The sequence below is a fragment of the Lampetra planeri genome, chromosome 8 (assembly GCF_965212315.1).
Source record: "Lampetra planeri chromosome 8, kcLamPlan1.2.h2, whole genome shotgun sequence".
NCBI lineage: Eukaryota > Metazoa > Chordata > Hyperoartia > Petromyzontiformes > Petromyzontidae > Lampetra > Lampetra planeri.
Genome location: NC_136114.1, coordinates 1,352,777 through 1,369,550, shown reverse-complemented (window position 1 = coordinate 1,369,550; position 16,774 = coordinate 1,352,777). Strand labels below are relative to the sequence as shown.

The window sequence follows — 16,774 nt, the reverse complement described above, 5'->3', positions numbered from 1 at the left end:
TCTCTCTCCGTGCGATCCCGCACGCTCCCCTGTCTGGCCGCCCCCACGCACGCTGCCTTCCCGTGGGCGCCTATCCCTTCTCGACCACGTGGCAATGGCGCCACGGCTCCTTCCACCCTCCTGCGTGAATCCCTTTTTGGTTCTCTCTCTCCTCTCCCTCTCTCCTTCTGGCCCTCCTCTTATATTCCCCTCTCCCAGGTGACCCAACTCCACCTTCCATCCTGCCTCTGCCTCCGCCCCCCCCGTTCACCCCGCTCCCATTGGAGCGAGGTGAGCAGTGGCCCCTCCCACACGCTCTCACTACACCGGTGCGTGTGAGCGGCGCGGAGGCCGGCAACCACCCTGTCCTTGCTAGCATTACACAGGTAAAGGACCCAAAGGTTGTTTTTGATCGTTATAGAAATGTTTTAGACTTGTTCTAGACTTCAAGCTTGGCTTTGAAATGTTCGTTTGTAATATATTCAATAGGAGGGGTTTTAGCACTGTGCACTGTAAAGGATGATGTACTGTAGTTAATATTTGTAATTATCTAACCCTAATACTGTTTATTCTATAACCACGCCCATGCACCCAGAGTATGACTACTTGCAACATTGGCGGCTCCTGCAAAATCTCTCAGGGGGGGCAAATGTCTGGATGATTTATAAGGATAAGGTCCACCCATGCAAAGGATAAATTAACAGCTTAAGCATGTAAAGGCAACTTCACTTCTTTAATATTAATGAAAAATAAAGTGACTCTTACAATACATCTTGTTTGTTTCTATACTCACTATTAATACAATCCACTCAAGTTTCTTTTATTAAAGATTCCACTAGGTGGCGATAAATAATATTGTTGGATGAAACGTGCTTACGTATGATGATGTAAGTACGTTAGTGCGAGCCCTCCCGGAAGCCATAGAGAATGCATTGCAGCGCCCCCCGTTCGAAAAAAAACATCTTTGAATGTAAGTCTATGGGACCACACGGGGCGATTCTCAGCCGGAGTGAAATCGCCCAAAAGGAGGCGGTACTCCACAGAACGTGACATGACGCTGATTGGACTATATCCAGAGGCACAGTGACGGCTAGCGTGACTCTGTGGTTGAATGACATTGGTGGTGCGTCGCCCAATCGCCCTAATGAAGAAACCGCCCCTGACTTGCAATGCTATTGAGAATAGAACACATTTATAGTAGTAAGTTGTACAATGGTGACAAGTACATTACGTATACGGTACACATACAGTACCGATAATGGATGTAAGATACAGATATAAGTGGATGGTATAGATAGACCTACAGCTTAGGATTAAAGTAATATTTGAATAGTAAAGTGCAAGGGTTATTGTCAAAGACAAAGATGTTTTTTTACAGTAGTAGAATTTGGTTTAAGAGAAACTGTTATTAATTAACGAGACTTGTACACCAGTCACGCGGATTGGTGTGTGTGGCACCACGTGCTGTTACATTTTACAGATTGACCACAATAAATGTGTTTGCCCTCGATTTGGAGCACCTGCCCACGTCCTTCATTTTGAGTGTGCAACATATTTTGGTGAGTCAGGAAGGAGAGTTTCCCAGAGTTCACAGACGAGGATCAACTCTTACAATGAGACGGACCAAGCAATTGTACAGGCAGCATATGTAAAGACAGTCGTGCAAGGATCGGAACGGTCTTCACATCATGGCACTGGAACAGCTGCAGGATAAGGCCAGTACTGCTTTGAATCAGCTGCAAAGAGCCCAGCTCATGGAAACATGCAGATATTTGAAGTGTTTCCATGATGATGAGACTGGTAAAGATAAAAAGCAGATGGGCTTTGATTCGTATGGCAGAAAGGGTACTCGATGAAGTTGAAGACCAAGAAGAAGATGATGAGACCTGTGCATATGTTTAAAACCTGCTGTCTTTAATTAAAACAATACAGCAGAAAGACAAAGACAGCAAGGGAACAGGTCAAACACTTCCACCATCAAAATTATCTGAAGATATGGATGGTGAAATACAAGAGTCACAGTAGTCAGACCAATCAGTCCTGGTCTAAATTTGAGGGACATGCTAGAAATAAAAACTGATTTGACTATTTTTAAGTAAAAAAAAACATTTTGAAGGGACACTATAGATAAGAAAGCACATCTGATCTCTATCAGAAGTTGATGAACATCTCTCAGGAGCCAAGAGCAACTGCACTAAACTTTTTTTTCTGAGCTATCGAATTAAAGGACAGACTATGATTTGCATCTAAAGAACAGGGGGACCTGCAGTAACCTACGTTCTGCTACTGCTGATAGTTGCATTTGGTGAATTTAATATTTCTCTGATGTTCTTTTAGTCTCGTGCTGATCATTCGTCCTGTTTGCCCGATATAACATTTATCACACGTGCAGTTAATCCTATACACACCTGTTGATAGCTTCAGTAATACATATTTTGTACCAGATATTAAATTCTGTATGTAACGTGCCAAATCTGACTCGGATGTTTTGTTTTTCCAAACATTTGGCTAGTTTATCAGTTACTCCCGCAATGTACGGTATTTTGATCGTTTTAATTACTTGGGCAGTTTCAATGCTCTTGTTATTTGATTTGGTTTTGGTATTCAATGTCGTGTTGATTTGTGCATCATTGTAACCGTTCATTTGCAGCACTTCTTTAACATGTTGAATTTCACTTCTTAGACTGTCACTATCCTACACATTTATATATTTACGCAATCTAACCCAAAAAACCTCTATTATGGATGATATTTGTCGCAAAAGCCTACGTGTTAAATAATCCTCTCGCGTATGTCCTCACCACTGCCAAACTCAATGCAACTGGACAAAGATGAGTTGCCGAATTGGCCGACTTTGATTTGACAATCAAGTACCGCCCAGGTAGAACCAATGCAGATGCTGATGGACTGTCAAGGATGCCACTGGACATTGATGGATTCATAGCTCAGTGCATTGAAAAAGTCAGCCCAGAGGTGATTAGTGCAACAATGCATGGAGTCCCCATTCAGCATAAGGAATCAACAGTCTGGTCCAGATTGATAACACTCCATGTCATTGAAATACAGGAGGATTGTGACTCACTAGCTTGCTCGGTGCAACCAATCCCAAGGTGTGAACTCAGACAAGCCCAGCAAAGAGACCGAGTCATTGGCAAAATAGGGGGGAGGGGGGGCTGCCGCAACGGGCGAGTGGGTGGGAGTGAAATTTACAGAGGGAAAAAGGTGACAGAGAGAAAAAAGAAATCAAACTTAGCGAACTTAGAAATGTAATGCAACTCAGAGAGTCGGCCAACACAACAGTTAACACTACACCTGGTTGATCAACGTCCTTCCAAATATTGTTACATTTTGCATCCATCTTCACGGTTGAAGTCATGTCTGAGTTGTGTGGAAATCATTCCCCTTTTTTCTGGCAACAAAACAGGTGTTAAGAAGTTAAAACACCAAACTGAAACCTTTTACAATGAATCATGTCTGCATTAACCACAATACTTGTGGTCAGAATGCAAACAAAAACATACTCTGATAATATATTGGCATTGTCTTTGAAACTGATTGGTCCACACCAGAGACACTCGTCTCAAACGGTGTGCGACCAGAGGACGCCAAAAGGCTCCTTTAATAAGTAACATTTAAAAATACTTTTTTTAAACACGCTTTAATGAAATGTACCGTACGAGAAATAGCAGAACTCCACGACTCCAGAATGTGATCCCGAGGCTTGCCATAAGCAAGGGACCGTGGTGATTTACAGCCAACGTGAGTTGAGCGTGGACAATTAGACCCAAGCCGAAACATAACATATAAAAAAGATTGTATAAAAACATATGTTTTTAATCTTAATGATAGAATATAGTATTGTCACCAGTATGACATACATATACTAAGTTTGCAGTCGATACGACTTTGGGAAGTGGGTTAAAATTGAGTTACAAGATTTGAGGATACGACAACAGACAGAGTTGAGAATACGACAACAGACAGAGTGAGTTTATCAAAAGCGTGTAAAAGAATGTTTTAAAATAAATGTTTTAGATTTTTTTTTATGATAGAATATAGGTTTGTCATCAGTATGACATAAGATTACCAAGTTTGCAGTCGTTAGCACATTGGGAAGTGGGTAAAAATTTACCTACAAGATTTTTTGAGGATACGACAACAGAGTTAAAACACATTCCTGCGGAGGGAGCTGGTAGGAACGTTGGGTTGCTCGTCAATGGCCAGGGTCAACGGCGGCGTGGTGTAATCCGCAAATATGGCCGACTGTGAGGGCGGGCACAAGCCGACTTGAGTAGGTTAAACATTGAGTTTGATAAGGGCACCACGGGGTGACCAGCCCCTCCCCACCCAGCCCCACCACTCCCACCCCTCCCCACCCAGCCCCTCCCCACCCTCCCCTCCCCACCCAGCCCCACCCTCCCCTCCCCACCCAGCCGCTCCCCACCCTCCCCACCCAGCCCCTCCCCTCCCCACCCAGCCGCTCCCCACCCTCCCCACACAGCCCCTCCCCACCCTCCCCTTTCCACCCAGCCCCACCCCTCCCATTTTTGGATGCACGACGGACGGACGGACACAATAATCCCATGTGGGCTGGTGTAACCAGGTTCCTACCAGTATAATAAAAGCGTGTAATAAAAATACGCATACCTAGCCCATATATCCCGTGACCACGCCTCCCCTGCGTAACCCCCCCTGCCTGACCACGCCCCTCCGCATGACCACGCCTCCTGAACCACCCCCTTTGATTGACCACGCCCCCGCGTGCATCACGTGGACCCCCCCCCCCCGCGGACGTCGCGCGCTGGTGGAGGCGACATGGCCACAGGTACAGTGGTGTGTACAGTGCGGCATTGTGCCGCTGTGCTGCACGCGGGCTAAGTGGGTGTTGGTGCGGCGCTGTGCGGTGTTGGTGCAGCGCTGTGCGGTGTTGGTGCAGTGTTGGCGCAGCGTTGTGCGGTGTTGGTGCAGCGCTGTGCGGTGTTGGTGCAGTAGCCGGTGGCACAGCGAGGGGTGCCGCTGGCGAGTGAGTTCCGCGCTCGTGCGGCGAGGCCCATGGTGACTCTGTGACAGTGGTGGCAGTTAGACAATGTTAACACAGACAGTGGTGACAGACAGTGTTAACACTGAGACAGTGGTGACAGTTAGACAGTGTTAACACTGTGCTAGTGGTGACAGTTAGACAGTGTTAACACTGAGACAGTGGTGACAGTTAGACAGTGTTAACACTGAGACAGTGGTGACAGTTAAACAGTGTTAACACAGACAGTGGTGACAGACAGTGTTAACACTGAGACAGTGGTGACAGTTAGACAGTGTTAACACAGACAGTGGTGACAGTGTTAACACTGAGACAGTGGTGACAGTTAGACAGTGTTAACACTGTGCTAGTGGTGACAGTTAGACAGTGTTAACACTGAGACAGTGGTGACAGTTAGACAGGGTTAACACTGAGACAGTGGTGACAGTTAGACAGTGTTAACACTGTGACAGTGGTAACAGTTAGACAGTGTTAACACTGTGCTAGTCGTGATAGTTAGACAGTGTTAACACTGTGCTAGTGGTGACAGACAGTGTTAACACTGTGACAGTGGTGACAGTTAGACAGTGTTTACACTGTGCTAGTGGTGATAGTTAGACAGTGTTAACTCTGTGCTAGTGGTGACAGACAGTGTTAACACTGAGACAGTGGTGACAGTGTTAACACTGAGACAGTGGTGACAGACAGTGTTAACACTGTGCTAGTGGTGACAGTTAGACAGTGTTAACACTGAGACAGTGGTGACATTTAGACAGTGTTAACACTGCTAGTGGTGACAGACAGTGTTAACACTGTGTTGGTGGTGACAGTTAGACAGTGTGACAGACAGTGTTAACACTGTGTTGGTGGTGACAGTTAGACAGTGTTAACACTGTGTTAGTGGTGACAGACAGTGTTACCACTGAGACAGTGGTGACAGTTAGACAGTGTTAACACTGTGTTAGTGGTGACAGACAGTGTTAACACTGAGACAGTGGTGACACTTAGACAGTGTTAACACTGTGCTAGTGGTGACAGTTAGACAGTGTTAACACTGTTAGTGGTGACAGACAGTGTTAACACTGAGACAGTGGTGACAGTTAGATAGTGTTAACACTGCGTTAGTGGTGACAGACAGTGTTAACACTGAGACAGTGGTGACAGTTAGACAGTGTTAACACTGTGTTAGTGGTGACAGTTAGACAGTGTTAACACTGCCAGTGGTGACAGTTAGACAGTGTTAACACTGTGCTAGTGGTGACAGTTAGACAGTGTTAACACTGTGCCAGTGGTGACAGTTAGACAGTGTTAACACTGTGCTAGTGGTGACAGTTAGACAGTGTTAACACTGAGCTAGTGGTGACAGTTAGACAGTGTTAACACTGAGACAGTGGTGACAGACAGTGTTAACACTGTTCTAGTGGTGACAGACAGTGTTAACACTGTGTTAGTGGTGACAGTTAGACAGTGTTAACACTTCGTTAGTGGTGACAGTTAGACAGTCTTAACACTATGCCAGTGGTGACTGTTAGACAGTGTTAACACTGCTAGTGGTGACAGTTAGACAGTGTTAACACTGTGTTAGTGATGACAGTTAGACAGTGTTAACACTGAGACAGTGGTGACAGTTAGACAGTGTTAACACTGTGCTAGTGGTGACAGTTAGACAGTGTTAACACTGTGCCAGTGGTGACAGTTAGACAGTGTTAACGCTGTGCCAGTGGTGACAGTTAGACAGTGTTAACACTGTGACAATGGTGACAGTTAGACAGTGTTAACACTGTGCCAGTGGTGACAGTTAGACAGTGTTAACACTGAGACAGTGGTGACAGTTAGACAGTGTTAACACTGTGACAGTGGTAACAGTTAGACAGTGTTAACACTGCTAGTGGTGATAGTTAGACAGTGTTTAACACTGTGCTAGTGGTGACAGACAGTGTTAACACTGTGCTAGTGGTGACAGTTAGACAGTGTTAACACTGTGCTAGTGGTCATTGTTAGACAGTGTTAACACTGTGCTAGTGGTGACAGACAGTGTTAACACTGTGACAGTGGTGACAGTTAGACAGTGTTAACACTGTGCTAGTGGTGATAGTTAGACAGTGTTAACACTGTGCTAGTGGTGACAGACAGTGTTAACACTGTGCTAGTGGTGACAGTTAGACAGTGTTAACATTGAGACAGTGGTGACAGTGTTAACACTGAGATAGTGGTGACAGTTAGACAGTGTTAACACTGAGATAGTGGTGACAGTTAGACAGTGTTAACACTGTGCTAGTGGTGACAGTTAGACAGTGTTAACACTGTGCTAGTGGTGACAGTTAGACAGTGTTAACACTGTGTTGGTGGTGACAGTTAGACAGTGTTAACACTGTGTTAGTGGTGACAGACAGTGTTAACACTGAGACAGTGGTGACAGTTAGATAGTGTTAACACTGTGTTAGTGGTGACAGTTAGACAGTGTTAACACTGCGTTAGTGGTGACAGTTAGACAGTGTTAACACTGTGCTAGTGGTGACAGTTAGACAGTGTTAACACTGTGCCAGTGGTGACAGTTAGACAGTGTTAACACTGTGCCAGTGGTGACAGTTAGACAGTGTTAACACTGTGCTAGTGGTGACAGTTAGACAGTGTTAACACTGTGCCAGTGGTGACAGTTAGACAGTGTTAACACTGAGCTAGTGGTGACACCGGGACGGTGACAGTGGGATAGTGGTGACACTGGGCGAGTGGTAACCCTTTGACAGCGATAACACTGGGGGCAAGATGTAATGGGTGACATGGCCGATGAGTTGTAATTTATCTGCTCATTTATTTTGTTACTTATATTCTCCACAATGACGCAAAATAACAATGTGTATTATCTAAGATGTTTGACGCTGCTGATCCATATTTGTTTTTGGGTTCAGTAATTATTAGTTTTCTGTCAAAATTCATGTCAACTCCTATGCTCAAAAAGATTGTTGCGTATACAAATATACTTATTATCCATCCCAGATTGATCAAATTGTGACCGATCAAAACGCCTCACTGGTGGTGTAAGAATTTGATTCCTGAATTTAACTTGTTTAATTTAACACCAACATGTGATGTTTCAATCGAACTATTTCGATTGTGTGAAAAGATAAAAAAACAATACACACTCATCAAAACACTGGCTTGCATTATTATTTGTTTCTTTCGGTTAAGTCACGTCTAAAGATAAAATAATAAATTAAATTAAATAATAGAATACGACGTTTCGATTGCAACACAAGCAATCATCATCAGGTATAATGAAATAGCGACATAAAATCTAACCAGAAAACTATAGACAGACATATTAGCAGACAGATATCACCAAGATACATAGCGAGAGCAACACAGGTAACAGAGAGGGGTGATCGTCTCTGTGTGGTGGCCTTAAATAGACAGAGGGGGGCGGAGGCAGAGAGAGGGAGGAGGGTTAGAGAAAAAATTAGCATATCAATGAGTGGTCAACAGACGTGGTGCTGCGAATGCGATGGCACGGCAAGCAAGCCTGAAAATCAGGAGAAGGACACACTAAAATTAAATAACCTAGTAAAATATCGAAATGTAATGTAATACAACACAGAGGGTCGGTCAACACACAATTAACGCATAGCCTGGTTGATTACGTATTTCAAAGATTGCTAAGTTAGAATTTAAGTGTGAACAATCTAAAGAGAGGACACAGGCAGAGAAAACAAGTCGCCAGAGAGAGAGAAAAAAGATAAGCCTAAAACTTCCCCGTAGAAGTGGTTCAATCTTAATTTTAGAACTTTCGTGACTGCAGGAATTATTATTTGTTTCTCTGCCTGTGTCCTCTCTTTAGATTGTTCACACTTAAATTCTAACTTAGCAATCTTTGAAATACGTAATCAACCAGGCTATGCGTTAATTGTGTGTTGACCGACCCTCTGTGTTGTATTACATTACATTTCGATATTTTACTAGGTTATTTAATTTTAGTGTGTCCTCCTGATTTTCAGACTTGCTTGCCGTGCCATCGCATTCGCAGTACCACGTCTGTTGACCACTCATTGATATGCTAATTTTTTCTCTAACCCTCCTCCCTCTCTCTGCCTCCGCCCCCCCCTCTGTCTATTTAAGGCCACCACACAGAGACGATCACCCCTCTCTGTTACCTGTGTTGCTCTCGCTATGTATCTTGGTGATATCGTCTGCTAATATGTCTGTCTATAGTTTTCTGGTTAGATTTTATGTCGCTATTTCATTATACCTGATGATGATTGCTTGTGTTGCAATCGAAACGTCGTATTCTATTATTTAATTTAATTCATTATTTTATCTTTAGACGTGACTTAACCGAAAGAAACAAATAATAATTCCTGCAGTCACGAAAGTTCTAAAATTAAGATTGAACCACTTCTACGGGGAAGTTTTAAGCTTATCTTTTTTCTCTCTCTCTGGCGACTTGTTTTCTCTGCCTGTGTCCTCTCTTTAGATTGTTCACACTTAAATTCTAACTTAGCAATCTTTGAAATACGTAATCAACCAGGCTATGCGTTAATTGTGTGTTGACCGACCCTCTGTGTTGTATTACATTACATTTCGATATTTTACTAGGTTATTTAATGTTAGTGTGTCCTTCTGATTTTCAGGCTTGCTTGCCGTGCCATCGCATTCGCAGCACCACGTCTGTTGACCACTCATTGATATGCTAATTTTTTCTCTAACCCTCCTCCCTCTCTCTGCCTCCGCCCCCCCCCCCTCTGTCTATTTAAGGCCACCACACAGAGACGATCACCCTCTCTGTTACCTGTGTTGCTCTCGCTATGTATCTTGGTGATATCTGTCTGCTAATATGTCTGTCTATAGTTTTCTGGTTAGATTTTATGTCGCTATTTCATTATACCTGATGATGATTGCTTGTGTTGCAATCGAAACGTCGTATTCTATTATTTAATTTAATTTATTATTTTATCTTTAGACGTGACTTAACCGAAAGAAACAAATAATAATTCCTGCAGTCACGAAAGTTCTAAAATTAAGACTGCCTTGCATGTTAAAGTGTACCTGAGGCCAGTGATTCTCAACCTTGTATTGCTCCTACTCTGCCCGCCTTGTTGCATTTTTTTAACCGAGTAATCCCCCGTGACTGACCCAAAACGCTTCTGAGAAATAAATGTATGAATAATGAACGTCAATATTTTAAACCCAATTGTTTTTTTGTCAGGTATCCTAACTAGTTAAATAACTGACTGCACGCGTCACGTGATTTGAATGCTCTCGCTGGTTACTCTTGGAAACCGCATTGTTGATGATCAATGAGTTTAGAAAGTTATTCGATACCGTTATCGGTTACCCTATGGATTTTAATTTCATCGTAGTTTTATATTGCCAGATTAATACATCATTATTCACCGATGACTCATGCATGATATAATTTCACATTTTTTATTTATAAATCACCTTACATATCCCCTGGGACATTGCCATGTACCCCCCCCCCAAGGGCCCGCGTACCCCCGGTTGAGAACCATTGCATTAGGCGACGTTTTAGGCAATGGCCTTCCTTCGTGGCACAAACATAGGCCACAGAGACAGAGTGGATGAGTATAACAGTTGGGGTCTGCACTTTAAACCATGGAACCTAATAACATTAAGTAAAAATTATAATTATGAACAGTTCTCAAATTGTCCTATAAATAGTTTGCTATTAGTAGATATTGAGTTCCTGACAAACCCTTCAATCTCCATACTGTATATATAAAAGACAAAGTTGCGAATGTGTGTCTGTTAAAAATGTTTAGCGTACTTCCCGACATGCAACAAACTTGAAATTTGGCATGTGGGTAGCTTCCAGACTGTACACAATACAAAAAGTATAAAAATAGACTTTTGTATTTTAGGGAGCGGGGGGGGGGGCGCAATAATGCATATATTTTGCACGGCAAGTGAGCGGTGACGTCACATCTGTGATGTCACCCGCATGCGGCAGCATTATGCAGTATGCCTGCTGACGTCACGCATCCCCCCCAACCCTCCACGTAGGCCGTGTATTAATCCAAGACAAGAATCCAAATCTCGGGCGAAGCAAGATAGTAAATCTAGTCACATAGATTAAAGGAAAATAACAAATATGGATCAATATTGGGTACACAAACCTACGTTTTAAGTGATTTGACTCTCTTTAACAGATGAGGACATTAACCTGCTGGTGATCGTGTTGGATGTGAATCCTATATGGTGGGGAACAAGAAAACTCCAAAACCTGGAGGTATCTGATTCAACTTTAAATGTGTGTGAGTGTCTATTAGTGACATACATCCTGATAACTAACAGAACTTGCTCTGGTATTTTATAACTCTTAATTATGGAATGTTTAAATTTCGATTTAAAGCTTTCGTGACTGCAGGGATTCATCTTCTTAGTTCTTTCGGTAAAGTCACGTAGAAGGGAAATAATAAAATAATATGTAATGTTTACCTCTTATTTTTATGGGTAGTCGTGTTTGAGTGATCATTGCACTGCACTAGGTTTTCATTGACCTGTGTTCAATTCCTTTCCATGTTCACAATCGCTGGCAAATTGTTTTTGCATTTGGCCGAGCCCTCCCCTAAATTGGCTTGGGTGCAATCTGTCAACATCACAGCCGGGGAGAAAGACAGCTGGATGTTGTTGACCATATGTGGCATCGTTAATAGTTGCTTTTTGACTCGACAGTTCTGTCATTTTCACTGGCTGTCATCGTGTGGTACTGGCATGTAATGCCTCTATTTAGAAATAAATGTACATTTTACGATTATAACTCGGTAATGTTTTTTTTACCTAGTTTACACTGCCACGTTGTGTGGATGCTGTGATGGTCTTCGCCAACTCCCATCTGGCAATGAGCAGGAACCATCGGCTTGCAGTCATCGCAAGCCACAACCAAGAGAGGCGAGACCATTTGTGCTGGGGGTTTTATGGGCGTGCGTGTGTGCGCTTGCCTGTGATTTTCCGTGCGAGAAGTTGCATCTCCTGGCGTGAACAACGCATTTGCCTGAAGCCATGTTTTCATGTGGACCACATTATCAGATCTCATCAACATATGCCATGGTTGCACGCTCGCTTCATTGCAGCTACAGCCATGCTGGGATCTGAGCCAAACCAAAACCACGATTATCACGGTTGGCTACGTATGGTGCGAAAGAAGTTCAACATACAAAGACATACATACTAGCCAGGCCGAGTCATGACCCCCACGAATAGTGCCGTGGGCACATCCCATTCCATTTCCCCTCCGTGTCAAACGCTTTTTAATTTCAAACAATTATTACAACTGTACCAAGCGCAAATTTGGCTGAAGTTGGAATGCTATTCTCATATCTGGAGTGGAGCACTCAGTCCTACCTCACAGTACTCAATAGGTTTCAACGTAAAGCAGTCAAGTTGATTGATGTTCTGGTTGCTCAGTCACCAGCAGTCAATCGCCTCCTAGTCATGCTTATATCGCTGCTGTCATGGTTGCTGTTTGGGTGAACTTCACTCATTTATTCATTAAGCCATATTAAGGACACGGCCTACAAAACTGATTGTTTGGACTAATTCGTACTGTGTTCAGCTACCACACTGCAGGTCACAACAACACACCCACCCCCCACACTGCAGGTCACAAAAACACCCACTCACCCACCCTCCACACTGCAGGTCATAACAACACACCCACCCACCACATTGCAGGTCACAACAGCACACCCTCTCACCCACCCACCACATTGCAGGTCACAACAGCACACCCTCTCACCCACCCACCACACTGCAGGTCATATAAACACACCCACCCACCCACCACACTGCAAGTTACAACAACACACCCACCCACCACACTGCCGCTCACAACACTTCTGTTCCTCCTTCTTCCCTCGCACTTCTCCACTTTGGAATATCTTCCCGTCGTTTATTTTCCCACGCTCGTATGACTGCTCAATTCAAGGGACATGTGAACTCTTTATCTGTTACGACTTTGATGGTGCTGTTTTGTTGCTGGGCCTGTGCTCGTGTGACTGATGCTTCTTTTTCCACGTACGTGTGCACAGTCGGTTCCTGTACCCGGCGAGTGGGACAGCCACGGAACAGCAGGCGAGTGATGCGGGGGATTCGGCTGGCCCACGTGACGGCCGCTGTGAGCTGCTGGCGACCGCCAACCACGCCATCGCCACCCAGATCACGGCATTGCTTGCCAACAGTAGGCATCTCCCACTTCCCCACTTCCCCACTTCCCTATTTACATTGTAGTGGTGTTACCACTTGTCCAGTGTAAGCTTTGGGAGAGGAATGGAAGAAGGTTAAGGAGTGGGGCTACTTAATGATGATGATATTATTCTAAAGCTCTCAAAATGCCTTCTGTTTGTTTTTTTCAGCTGAAGTGACAGCAGATATGAGGTCTGATTCACTTTTGGCTGGATCTTTGGCAAAGGCGCTGTGTTGTATCCTTTGTTCAATTCAGGGTCCGCTATTCTGGAAGGCAGAGGGGGTCTTGTCGACCAAGCTGTTGAAGATCAGAACTGCCTTAACCGTTTTCGGCTCCCCTTTTTATGCCCTGTGATTCGAAAATACAGGGTTACGTTACGTCATCCTGCGCAGCCAATTGTGCGCTTACCTTTTGATTTTCAAACGTTTCTCTGCCCTTATCTAGAGCATTACGTTATGCTATTTTTCTTCCCATTGTCTCATTAACCCCTGACTCAACCGGTTTAATCTGGAAGGCCGCCCAGTTGGCGAATACACACCTGCGAGTGTGCCCTAGGATTTCCCCCTGACCTCATCGCCTGCACCGCTCGCTTAATATTCACCCTGGCCCCTCCCCGGCGTTGTGAGTGACTCATTGCGGCTGGCCCGGTGAACTTTTGTGCGCCCAAACAATTTCAAGCCAATTTAGGGGGGCCGCAATGTGATTTGTCCTGGGGGGGTCGGCCATTCTGGCACCGGGAAACCGCGGGACTTCCCACCTAGGGACCCTTCAGATGAAAACCCATGGTGCCAGGCGATCCCCCGCCAGGACGCTACGTGTGTGTGTGCGCGGCGTGTTTGCGTTCAGGGCGGGGGTAGGGGGGGAATCGCGGCGCTTGCGGAGTGGCTCCGCGGTCGTGGCACCACAACAGCAGCTGGGTGTTTACGATGCGGTTGATGGTTTGGGATTTTGGGCCGCACTCGCAGGCCGCCCTAATTTCGATGCACCATTTGTGCATTGGGTGGTCGCATCGGCCATGCCCGGTCCCCATTCGGTTGATGGTCGACCGTTGGCGGCGTGGAAGGTTGAAACGGGGAGATTCAACGGTAGGGTCCTGTATGAGATGTTTATTTTTGATGTCGGCCGCAGTCCAGACTTGCTTCCATCTCTCCTCTTCATTTGTATTTGTGGAATGGAGTGAGGTTGCTGTGATCCAGAAGGTTTATTGTGCGGGTGTATTAATCATGAAATGTGTCGTGTGCTCACGGAAGATGTTGAAGTTACCTGTGATGTAATTCGAAGAAGAGCAGGCTGTTGCGTGCAGCATCATGATACAAATTTAGAAAAATTACATGGCACATTGCTCAATTGGAAAACATTGCAATTGTTGCCTGTGCTGCAAAAATGCCTATCAGGACCCTCATGAAAACAATCTTGAGATTCAATAAGGCTTAAATGCTTCTCCCTCGCGATTATAAGAATTGTCATTCTGGGTCGTGATTAAATTCAAGAAACGTGTGTTTTGGAACAGTGGCTAAGCTGATGTTTACTCATGACAACAAACACGAATATAAGATAATTGACTCGTTTGCACGATTCATATGTATTGTGAGCATAATCGATTTCATTTGATGGATGAATGAATGCAGTTATGTGCCTATACTTAATATGTATATGTAATATTATCTTCGGCTTACTACGTGTACATGAACAACCATGACCATAACCTTGACTTGACCTCATCAGACATTCACAGAATCATGAAAGAGAATGAAGGTACGTATTTATTGTAAATGTCTGTGTGACATTTTTTCCCTGTGGGGACAAACACCGAATGGGCCAATAGTTGTACAATTTATGGGTCAAAAATAGTAATATCTTCAGCTTATAAAATTTAGATTAACAACCCCTTGTGAGCGAGCAGTTAAATTCCTTGCTGCCATGGTTATTTGTGCAAGGGCCTGATGCAAGAGTGAAATAATACCTCGGGGGGAGGGGGTTGCATGTGACAAGCGTGTGCCACTGAGACTGAAAGCCCAACTGTAGAGAATGACGATGTACCTCAATGTGCCTTTCCATTCTGGAGGCATGCATCCCTCCTGAATGGAAAACTGCTCTTGCACACCCTCATCATAAAGGTGGCGCTGCAGACGACCCAAACAATTTCTGAATCTGAATCTTCTCGTCAAGATCTTTGAGAAGGTCTTAAAATCACAAATCACAAATTTCATCTCAGAACATTTCTTAGTCCACCCTAAGCAATCTGGCTTTCGAGAAAAATCTATCACAGCCTCTGCGGTTTTCCATACTCCTGACTCTGTCTTCAACAGTCTTGAGTCTCGTTGTCATCGTGACAACCTATTCCTCGACGTGCCTGCACCATTTGACACTGTGGATCATGCTGTAATGTTGCAAAGGCTTAAATTCGTTAATTTTTGGATTGTGCAATCCACTGGATTTGTAACTAATTTTTTGACCAATATCAAATTGTCTCCATCAATACTACATCATTTGACAGGACCTCCCTTTACTAATGAATGCAGTTATGTGCCTTTACTAAGGGAGGTCCTCGGAGCTCTGTCCTTGGTCCTATCCTGTTTTCTCTCTACTTCAACAATCTGTACTCTGACATTAACCTTTTTGCTTCCATGGCCTTCGGTCATTTCATGGAGGAGTTGCAACAGCATCTTCGAACAGGACTTTGATCATATTCAACTTCTTCTTAATGCCCTAAAACTCATCCTCAACACTGTTAGAAATGTCAGCTATCATTTGTGGCCAAGTCGCTTCTGAAAAAGAGCGAAAAGCTCAGTGGGCCTTACCTGGAGTTTTTGTTTAGATTTGTTGCCATTTTGTTTACGTTCAAAAAACATTTAATATTACAGCATAAACCTATGTTTGATAATCGACAACAATAGTAATAGTATTGTTGGGCAGGTTGACAATTTTAAATATCTAGTTATTTTCCTGGGCTCAAAATCGTTTTTCAAGTCCCACATTGATCACATGGCCAATAATGTAAAACCCACAATTGGATTCCTATACATAAACAAACGTTGTATTCCACCTCGACTCCGTTTGAATATAGTTTAAGCTACCACCCTGCTCATATTTGTCAAATGTGACATTATCTACCACCTAGCTTCTGTATATTCCTTAAAATGTCTCATTCCATATTCTTTGGATCTTTCGGTAAAAGTCACATTGTTAGTTTCAAGGAAAATAACAAAAACTACGACGTATCGATCGCAACACAAGCGGTCGTCATCAGGAAAAGGGGGTTAGCCTCTAAAGGCAAACTGTTTATAAAGGTTTGAAATGGGTGTAGCCCAAGTGTCAGCGGCATGGGTGGGGAAGCTAATGTTAATGTAAAGGATTAAAAACGGTGTGCCCCAGCATGTAGGGGGTGCTAGAAGGTGATGTAGTGAGGCGTAAGAGGTGATGGTACTCGTAGAGGGTGACGACTACGCTGGTGGTGTGTTTCCACCAATTAAAGGGTTGCCAAGTAATCATTGCACCTCGCTTTACACACTCACACTGTTGACGGTGGAGGTTGCTGCTAGAGGTGACGGCACTGGTGGTGGGCTTCCACCAATAAA

At 44.1% G+C, this 16,774-nt stretch overlaps 1 protein-coding gene across 3 annotated transcripts in view; it reads left to right on the top strand.

Moving 5' to 3' along the window:
• Positions 1-4,729: 4,729 nt before the first annotated feature.
• GTF2H3 (general transcription factor IIH subunit 3) overlaps positions 4,730-16,774 on the top strand; it is a 28,300-nt gene continuing 16,255 nt past the window's right edge. For 2 of the 3 annotated variants that reach the window (XM_078596687.1, XM_078596686.1), the window contains exons 1-6: positions 4,730-4,804; positions 11,161-11,240; positions 11,796-11,902; positions 13,042-13,190; positions 13,366-13,431; positions 14,922-14,951. In XM_078596687.1, the coding sequence (XP_078452813.1) occupies positions 4,795-4,804; positions 11,161-11,240; positions 11,796-11,902; positions 13,042-13,190; positions 13,366-13,431; positions 14,922-14,951 (442 nt within the window). In that variant the 5' untranslated portion in view covers positions 4,730-4,794. Of the gene's footprint in view, positions 4,805-4,896; positions 5,003-11,160; positions 11,241-11,795; positions 11,903-13,041; positions 13,191-13,365; positions 13,432-14,921; positions 14,952-16,774 lie in introns of those variants that run through there. The other variant, XM_078596689.1, reaches the window with a different exon arrangement.